The following is a 10320-nucleotide window of genomic DNA, read 5'->3' on the forward strand; positions in this document are numbered from 1 at the left end:
ACATCGACGGAGCAAAAACGGTCCGTGTTTACAGATGTGCATACAATCACATAAGCTTGAACTAAAAACGTTACTTGATAAGATGTATGGAAATGCAGATCTTCAATATGAAGCTTGAGCGAGAGCTGATCAAACAATCCCCGCCTCTATTGTTTGATTGCGCTGCGTGCTATTCAGCCGAGCAGCTGATTATTTACACGCTTCAAACCACATTACTCACTCTCGACATGTACCTTCATTGTGTATGCTTTGTAAAACAATGGTGGGTGTATTCATCAAGTGTGTAACAATAGCATTGCGTCAGAATATCATGTACTTTTGACTGTGTGCTCTAAAGCCAGTGTAGTATACACGTCTATAAAGTGTACGGTGTACGGTATAGATTTGACACCCATTACCTAGAAAATAACGTTAGTCTTTCAACTACAGTAAATGAATACTGAGTGAATAAAACGTCAAGACCCCCCCCCCTCTAATATTTTTTCAAGTAAATATACAGAGATATCCTTTTGGTGGTCGAGCAATCTTAGCAGGAAGTTTCATTTTATCATTTTGAAATTTTTGAGTGTCCCCCCAAAAGTTGGGGGGCAACTCAAATATTTTAAATGTAAACCCCCTTCAAGTGACACCTCATTTTGAAGTGTTTACACAAACTTAAAGAATGGTGAAAACTAGAGGTAACTATCTCTTCTCTATCCAAAATGGTAGCCCGTCAAATGTTGTGGAGAATCAATGGTAAAATTGTTAATATTGGCTGCCATTAGGATCCCTTCTTTTGATCTTGTAGTTGTGGTGCTCTTTTCAAACTAACATGAAGGGGGGGTGGGGTTATTCGTAATTATCTAAAATCTGCTTTCTTAGAAGTATTAATCAACGTAAAGAATTGCATTTAGTAATCTTATGTTAATAATTTGTGTTATGTTCTTAATTCATTAAACCTGTATTACAACTAGAATATTGTTTTACGTTTTACAAAAACATTTAACCTTTTGTTTGATTGGAAACTTATGTAACAATTAAAATATCACGCCCTTATCCCCCTTACCCTTAATCACACCCCTTCCCCTTTATACCCTTTATTAGTAATGAAATCATACTAATGACTGCATTGAAGAAAATAGGTCAAGAGATCTTATCAACATAGGTTGTCTTGATGCTCTTGTAGCAAAAACAGTATGCATATATCGAGGGTCTCATGCCAGAAGGGCGTATGAACCAAAACCCAATATTTCAGGAGAAGGCGTTGAAGTTTTTCCAAATCTTTAGCTTCTGCCTGCTTCAATACTATTTTTTTTTTCAAAATTATTATTGCTTTTTTATTTATTTATATGTATCTTATTAACTTTGCTTCGTTTCCCTGCTCACAAATTATTTTTTTTTATAGTTTATAGTTCATACGCCCTTCTGGAATTAAAAGAATTAGACCGAAAAAATTGGGGCGTACACAACAAAACACCAGATTTCAGGTTGTTAACTAATTTATTCAGATTAATTACACATTTTGAATAAATATAACCTTGAATGGTTATTAATTAACTTTGACTAGTTAGAAATTTTTTTGAAAAATACTGTTGGTTATTTATTGCATTTTGCTGGCCTTTTCTTTTTTTAGCGGCACTTCTCATTATAGTCAATTCCAAATCTGCCTCACCTTCGTTGTCATCTTTTGCCGTACATCTGTTAGTGGCATGAGTCACAGATGAGAAACAATCATGGTACTCTTCAGGAATAACTTTAGTCACACAAAGATCCGGCAAATCTTTGTACTTGGCTGAAGTTATAGGAATCCGGTTCTTATACGCTTGCTTAGGCACAGGCGCAATTGCAGAAGGATCTTCTAGCATTGACTTGGAAAGTCTGGGTGACTTAGTTCTAGAACTGCTTGCATCTTCTGGGACTCTTGTGACGTTCAGCTCTTTGTAATTATCCCAATATTCAGTTTTGAAAAACAAAGAGTTTTCTTTAATTTTTAAAAACTTAATACAGCTATCTTCTGTCCAGTTTAAGGTACTGAAGTCTTCGGCGATTTTTTGTTTTTAAACACTTTATTGGTGTAGGTTTTGAAGTTTAAAAACTCTTCTACAGACATCCGGTTAACATTATAGGGGTCCGCGGAGTTGGCTAACTCTAGAACTCGCTAACCCCATGTTAAACGCCCTAACTTCAAATCTGGTCGATGAGAGGAACTCTCTAACTTGTTCAGTTTTGGAATTGGCTAACTCCGGAACCCGCTAACCCGCTCTATAGCCGGGTTAGCGAATTCCGTCCTCGTACAGAAGTCGCTAACTCTTTCCCTCGGCGGAACTCGCTAACTCCCAATCAGAAGCCTCGTGCGCCGTCCAATGGGAGCCAAACACGAAGATTTTTGGCCAGTGTTGCCGATCGTATCGGTACCATAATGTCGTTTCCTACGAATAATTAGGAGTAAGAGCAATGTAGCCGATAAAATAAATATACAGACTGTCCCAAAAGTCCCGGACCGGTTTAATATTTTCTAAACGAAAACAGATAAACCAACAAGATTTGGTACATCAACACCCCACCTAAAAATCTACTTTTTTAAGTAACTATCAATTTTCTGTCATATCATGGGGACGTCCCGCAAGGAGTCAGAAGGAAATCTTAGATAGAAACATAGGTTGACATGTACATCAAATTAAAGTTCTTTACTAGCAGAATATAATGCGCAAATTTGAACTCAAAAGGACAACCGAGTCAATAATGACAGTTGTTCAAAGATTAATTTAATTTGCATTGCTATTATACGCTTACTCCTCAGGGGGCACAGCCCTAGGATTCGGAAGAAAATTTTTAACGTAAGCATAGGTCGATATGCACATCAAATTAAAGGTCTTCACTAGTAGATTACAATGCCGTAAATACAAGCTCAAAAGAACGCCTGAGTAAAAAATGGCAGTCGTCCAAAGATTCAAAATGGCGGATTCAAGAAATCTTTGAACGGCCGCCATTTTGAGCAGGATCAACCTTTTAAAGTGCGGTTTGCGGCATTGTATTCTACTAAAAAAGACCACTTCAGTAGGGCGGAAGCAATTTCATTGCCGCCCCGTGCGCCTTTTGTCTCATCCCACATTACACAATGAACTGATGAATCATACAATGTAAAGTTCAAGGTCCAAAGCTTTCTCTTATAGAAACTTAAGCCACTTGTTATCATAGGTGTTGGTAAACATTTTTGCAAGTCCCCAGTTAAAACTCTGTGATTAGGGGTTTCTTTCGCAGTTTTTGAGTCATCACTTTTTAACGTGTATCTGTTTTCAGAATCAGCAAAGTGAGCATCGTATTCTGATGTAATGCGAACTCTGTCTGCTGCAGGTAGATCGCCTTTAAGCTGAGCTTGAAACAAATCACATGTGTCACATGTATCAATTTCGGGAGCCTTAAAAGTAAGGTTGAAACGTTTGTTAAACACATCTCGGTACAGCCACTTCCCTGCAATAAGCTGCTCTCCACATTTAGTTCTGGCCCCAGGTAATTCTTTTTGCTTTTTTCCCTGCTGTAGTGGCTTTCGTATTGAGGAAAAGAAGCTATGTGATGCATCACGCTTTCAATAGTAGCTTCTGGGGTTTTATTAGGAGGTGTTTTTTTCCCTCTTTGATCTGGTTTCACAACACCTCCTTGTTGTACATTTTTCTCTACATTAATAACTACTTTATTTGAAATACTTAAAGTATTTAGAAAAAAAGTTTTACATACTCTTATTTTTTTATTGTTGACCATGAAATGATAATAGAGTGTGTTCTCTTTCTTTTTGTCAGTATCAAAATTTCTTTTCCTCGATGTAAGAGTAGGTACACAAATAATACAAGAACTAATGAATTGTCTTTTTACATCCGTACTGGTTGCTGCATTCCAGTAGGACTTGAAAATTTCTTTCCTTTCCTCTTCAGTTACCGCTTCAAAACACTTCATTCTGCAAGAACAAGGGGGTTTCATTTCTCTGGCTGGAATGAGCTTTCCTTTTTTATTTTTGTATTCCTCGCCATTTGATCGATTTCGATTTCGTACATTGCATTTCCACTCATCTTCATGTCTGACCCTTTTTCTGCCTGGCTGTTTGATAACAGTTTTATTCTTCACTTTTCTTTTCTTATGTGTCCCGATTTCATTATGAGGTCTATTATTATCGTCTTTATGACCTACAGGTTCTGGGTCATCGATATTGTCACTGTCATCATTAGAAAGGTGTATATCATTTTGCAGTAAATGATCAACAGTAGGCCTAACCACTGGTAGTCTGTTTTGTTTCAGATGAACTATAGAGGTTTTCTTTGTTATTATGTTCTATGAACTACAAGTTAAAGAACCGCACAAAGTAAAAGTGACTGCGACTAACCTGTAGATAACGTAGAACTGAGGCCGGTTCAGAGACATCAGCTGTGACGTCATTGCGTTGGCAGTGCAGCCACACACACAAACTAAATAGCACTACTTTCTGCTAGTGTATATAACTTTAAAATATATCACACTCGCCACAACTAAAAATTGGTGATTCTTCACTTGACCAGATAAAAATTAAAAACTTGGTAGGCCAAACTCAAAAGTACTTTAAATAAAACTTGGCCTAATAATTATTGGCAACTCAAAAATCAATAACTTCATAAAACATAACTAAAAATTCTTCTGCGCCTTATTTCTGCTAAGGCCTACAAATCAAGCCGCGCAGGCTTCTTCACAGTCCTGTCAGAACGTCTTAGTTGTGGCGGACTGCACTGCACAACGGGAGGCTGAAGTTCTGCCACTGGTGGTTCGTCTGACGTGGACTTCTTCTGCGGCGATTGTTTCTCCGGAGAGGCTGGTTTTTCATTTACATTCCTCCTTGCGGGTGTTCCTGGAGTGTAGCAACTCCGGATGGGTGGAACAGTAGGCTCCTCTTCTTGAAGGGAATATTCCCGGGTTCGTAGATGGTCAGCATGACAAACCCGTGTGCCCCCCAGTGATGACACAATGTAAGTTACTGGGCTACGCTTTTGTAAAATCTTCCCTGGCACCCAAGATACCTTCTCATTCCTTACTGTTCGAACCAATACCAATTCTCCTTCCTCAAAACTTCGGAACTTTCCTCTACTCCTATCCGCATACTTCTTCTGTCGATGTATCGTCTCTTGCAAGTTAGGCTTGAGTAAGGTTAACTTCGTCCTAGGCTTCCAATTCAGGAACATCTCAGCTGGTGTGAGCCCCGTTACAGAGCAAGGGGTGTTACGATACGAAATCAAGAAATTGTCCAACTTGTGCTGTAAGGTAATGGAACCTGAGGCACTCTCTCCCAAAACTTGTCGAAGTAGATTTTTCTTGACAATTTGAACACTGCGATCAGCAGAACCATTGGAAGCAGGATGGTAGGGTGGTGTTAACGTAAATTTAACTCCATTCTTAGCCAAAAACTCTCTAAATTCTGAACTAGTAAAGGTATTACCTTTAATTACCTCCTCCTTGACCGAGACCAGCAAAGCCGGATAGGTAGCTTGGTTATCAGAAACTAGCTCTTCAGGTAACCCATAAGAAGCAAACAGGGTTCGAAGACGGGAAACTGTACTGGAAGTGGTAGTAGAATTCATCAAAAATACCTCGATCCACCGAGAATAAGTATCTACTAGTACAAGCATTTGTTGTCTAGAAGTAGGCTCCTCAGCAAAATCAATATGTACACGCTGCCACCTCCTTGTGGACTTAGGCCACTGCTGCAATGGAACCTTCACAGACGAGTTCCGAGAACTCTGACAGATATGACATGATCTAACCATACTCTCAATCGCTGGTTCAAGGCCAGGCCACCAAACGTAGCTTCTTGCGAGCATTTTCATTCTTACAATACCAGGATGTTGGTCATGTAACAACCGAAGCACATTGTCTCTAAGTTTATCAGGAATTACAACTCGAGAACCCCATAATACACAATTAGCCTCAATGGACAACTCATCCTTCCTCTTTAAATAAGGAGTCAACTTAGGGTCTTTAACATCTCTCCAGCCATGCCACAAAAAATCACGGACTCTAGATAAAAGTGGATCTCTGCCAGTAAATCTTGCTACATCTACAGAAGTAAGTGGATTTTCACTCACCAATTGGCAGTTGAATACCTCCAAGCATTCCTCCACATGAGCGACACAGTTAGCTTCCAATTCCAGGGATTCATCCATGGGTAGGGGTAATCTTGACAATGCATCCGCATGTGATACCTCAGATCCTTTTCGATATCGAACTTCAAAGTTGTAGGTCGATAATATCAATGCCCATCGTTGCAACCGTGCTGCGGCAAGACTAGGTATTCCTTTCTTAGAACCAAATATGGCTGTTAATGGTTGATGGTCTGTCTGCAAAATAACATTCATCCTGCCATAAATATATTTGTGGAACTTTTTTGCACCAAAAACCAATGCAAGAGCTTCTCGGTGTAATTGAGAATAATTTTTCTCACTAGAACTCAAAGACTTGGAGGCAAAGGCAATAGGCCTTTCCTCACCATCGATAATATGAGACAAAACAGCCCCAACTCCTCTAGGGCTTGCGTCACAAGTTAGCACTAACGGCTTATTAACATCATAGTGAACCAGTATGTGTGAATCACATACCCAAGTTTTACTCAACTGAAAAACATCAGAACATTGTTTAGTCCATTTCCAGGACACATCTTTCTTAATCAAATCATAAAAGCAACTCAACTTGGCAGACAGATTAGGTATGAAACGGCCATAATAATTTATTAGGCCTATGTAGGCACGCAGCTCATCTTTGTTAGTAGGCTCCGGTGCATTCCGGATGGCATCAAGAATACCCACTTGCGGGCTAATTCCTTCCGCTGACAGGCGGTAACCCAAATACTCCACCTGGGACTGTAAAAAATTACATTTGGATTCATTAACTTTGACCCCATAGTCACTTAGACGCTGTAGTACCAGTTCCAGACGAGAGTTCGCTTCTTGACGTGAAGAACCTCCTACGATGACATCGTCCAGGTATGCTACCGTACCGCTTAAACCTGACAAAATCTTGTCCATGGCAGCCTGAAACAAAGCGGGGGCCGAAGACAGTCCAAATGGCAAACGCCGGAGTCGAAACAACCCTTTGTGAGTTGTTAGCGTCAATAACTCTTGAGACGATTCCGCAACAGGCATCTGTAGGTACGCAGACTGCAAGTCCAACACTGAAAAGAACTGACATCCCGACAGTGCCGCAAATATATCATCAGGTTGAGGCAAGGGGTAATGCTCATGTTGAATTACCTGATTCAAGGTAACCTTGAAATCACCACATAACCTAACTCCCTGCTGTTTAGGTATGACTACCAATGGTGTGCCCCACTCCGAACTAGTCACAGGATAGGCTACACCGTCATCCACCATCTTCTGTAACTCTTCTTCAACCTTATGGCGTAACGAAAAAGGCACTGGCCTAAATTTACAAAATTTCGGAGTCGACCCCTCTCTCAATACTATGTGAGCTTTCACATTTTTAATTTCACCTATTTTACCTTTAAATACTGACAAATATTTATTTTTCAAAAGATCAACATCTTTAGGCACTTGGACCTTGGTTAGGCTAGGTTCTGCCAAAACATCATGGCCTTGAGAACTAGGCCTAGACTGTGTACAGAGCTTATGAGTCTGGACTGCATTAGGCTTACTTGAAAAAATAGAGTTCCAGTTCAAAACTATTTTTTGCAACCAATTTCTACCTAACAGCAACGGTGCATTGGCTTTATCTACATCCACTACTGTCATAGGCAACATGTAGCTTGTCTGTTCATAAACCACGTTAACATCTACTTGGCCTACTACTTTAACCTCATCACCAGAATAGGCACGTAATTTTACATTACTACGAGTCAATTGTAATTGAGAAAAATGTTTTTCATACACTTCACATGGACATACTGTGATAGCAGATCCTGTATCAATCTCCATGTCTAAGTCTACATTTTCTATGGCTACTCTTACCTTGTAACAAGAGTTAGGGTCAGTTAGGCCTAGCCCAATATTGTACAAATTTAGCTCTTCACATTCCTCACTAGGGCTTTCAGACATCTGATGCACTTTATATTTACCTCCAGTAGCTTTACTACCTCTATCCTTGGCCTTGCATGCCTTTCCTAGATGACCCACTTTTGAACATATATGACATTTATATTTAACATATGGGCAATTGTTAGCCTTATGGTCGGTCTTCAAGCACCTGTAACACTTAAAAAATTTCGTAGCACCTTCACTTTCTTTCATTTTGCCACCCCTAGGCCACGTGGTTTTCCTAACATGAAACTTGTTCACATCCTGAAAAGTTTCCTGTTTGCTGAGAAACATGTTTGTGTGCTTGTCTGCCTGTTCAAACGTGAGCGCCAACGCTAAAGTTTTATCAAAATCTTTTTCCTCCGACAATAACTTTTGCCGAATTTGTTCATTGGAAATTCCCGAGATTAGCCTATCTCTTAAAGCGTCCTTTAGGAATGTTCCAAATTGACAAGAAGCCGAAAGATGTTTTATCGCAACCACAAAATCTGAGATGCTTTCACCAGACCTCTGCGAGCGGGAATTGAACAAATAACGCTCTACCACTATTAAACGTTTGGGTGAAAAATGTTGTTCCAGAACTTTAACGAGTTTATCAAAATCTAATTCGTCCACTTTTTCAGGGGAAACTACATCCCGTAACACTGCGAGCACTTTAGGACCTAACACGGTGATTAGAACAGAAACCTTGCTCGTGGCCTTGACATCATTCGCAATAAAATAATGTTTCAAACGCAACAAATATGACGAAATATCTTCTTCACTGGGATTAAATTCTCCCATTCGTCCCACACTCGACATTTTCACCGACTACCGACTGCGCCAATATTATGTTCTATGAACTACAAGTTAAAGAACCGCACAAAGTAAAAGTGACTGCGACTAACCTGTAGATAACGTAGAACTGAGGCCGGTTCAGAGACATCAGCTGTGACGTCATTGCGTTGGCAGTGCAGCCACACACACAAACTAAATAGCACTACTTTCTGCTAGTGTATATAACTTTAAAATATATCACACTTGTATTTTGAAGGCTGCTGACCATGCTTACTAGTAGGTGATTCCTCCGAATCTGTACTTGAGTCTTCATCAGGCTGGTACTCTTTATCTGCGTCTGAGTCATAAAATCCTAGTGAACTTAAACTTGAATCCGAATGTTCTGCTGGGCCATCTGAAACAAAAAATAATTTTATAGACGAGTATACAATCTAAATCATTAGGCTGTGAAATAGCCTGACCCGTAAAATTAAATATCTCAGTGTTTTAAAAATAAACAAAACTGTAGGATAATAGTTTTGTGACTGTAGTTAGGCTACAATATAATACAAACTTAAAAAGCAGCTGCAATGGTCATTGCTATTTTACAGGTATACGATAAAAATGGAAGGATTTACAGCTCTTTACCAGTTATAGTTAGGTGGTTATTAAACTCATTCCTGGCCTATTTGTACTATGAAAAATTCTCCGCATAGCGCACTACCGCCAGATAGGCTAGAGTTACATATGAGTTACAAGCAAGCATAGAAAAAACAGCTAGTAAAAACACTTACATAGGAAAAACTAAATACTATTTATGATGTATTATTAGGACTAGTTATAGCCTCTAACTACTACTAATAGAACATCACACATTATACAAAAATGTAGGCTAATAGTTGTGGCTGTAGTTAGGCTTCAGATACAATACAAACTAAAAGCTGCTGTAAACCAATTGTTGTATAGGTCATTGCTATTTTCAGGTAAGTATACAAACAACAATGGCAGGATTAATAGTTAGATAGAAACACTTTGTTACAAGCAAGCATAGTAAGACAGGTAGTAAAAACACTTACATAGCCTACGAAACACTGTTAAAACCACTATTTATTAGAACTAGTTATAGCCTATAACAATTACTAATAAAACATCTTAACCTTGTTTCCTACTATAACCTAACTTAGAGTTTATCAAAAGTATCAAGGGTATTCTTACAGAAAAAAGTTTTAACTTACCTTTACAGGTGCTAGTGGTTGCTTCTTCTTGGCCCATTTTTAGCATTTTCCATCCTCTACAGTTGGGGTTCATTTTACTTTCATTAAAAATAAACTTCTTGATTTAAATTATGTAACAACAACAACAATCAATGAATAAGTGAAAATACAGCTGATTTAAGGTTAGTTGTTTCAAGCACTATGTCACCAAAAACTTACTCTTCTTCCTTGGTGTTCCATACTGTGCATAGAGGAAAACAGCACCAAGTCAACATGGTGCCTTTTCCCTCTTACTTTTAGATTTTTAGTTTGGAGGAATACAGCACTAT

At 39.0% G+C, this 10320-nt stretch overlaps 1 protein-coding gene across 1 annotated transcript; it reads right to left on the reverse strand.

Annotated features, from left to right (window-relative positions):
* Positions 1-4664: 4664 nt before the first annotated feature.
* Positions 4665-10049, reverse strand: LOC128984568 (uncharacterized protein K02A2.6-like). The gene is made up of 4 exons (XM_054403906.1): positions 10013-10049; positions 9073-9192; positions 7956-8119; positions 4665-7382 (listed from the first exon to the last, which is right to left on the reverse strand). Exons 1-4 carry the CDS (start codon positions 10047-10049, stop codon positions 4665-4667), a joined length of 3039 nt encoding a protein of 1012 aa, XP_054259881.1.
* Positions 10050-10320: the final 271 nt, after the last annotated feature.

Source organism: Macrosteles quadrilineatus, unplaced genomic scaffold, assembly GCF_028750875.1.
Source record: "Macrosteles quadrilineatus isolate MER2022 unplaced genomic scaffold, UCM_ALF_1.0 Scaffold_2__2_contigs__length_208266976, whole genome shotgun sequence".
Classification (NCBI taxonomy): Eukaryota; Metazoa; Arthropoda; class Insecta; order Hemiptera; family Cicadellidae; genus Macrosteles; species Macrosteles quadrilineatus.

Coding starts and splice junctions, on each gene's coding strand:
- LOC128984568 (XM_054403906.1), bottom strand. CDS start 10,049: ATGGGCCAAGAAGAAGCAACCACTAGCACCTGTAAAG. Junction 8,120..9,072: donor TTCGGAGGAATCACCTACTA/GTAAGCATGGTC, acceptor TATGTTCAAAAG/TGGGTCATCTAGGAAAGGCA. Junction 7,383..7,955: donor ACCCTAACTCTTGTTACAAG/GTAAGAGTAGCC, acceptor TTACGCCATAAG/GTTGAAGAAGAGTTACAGAA.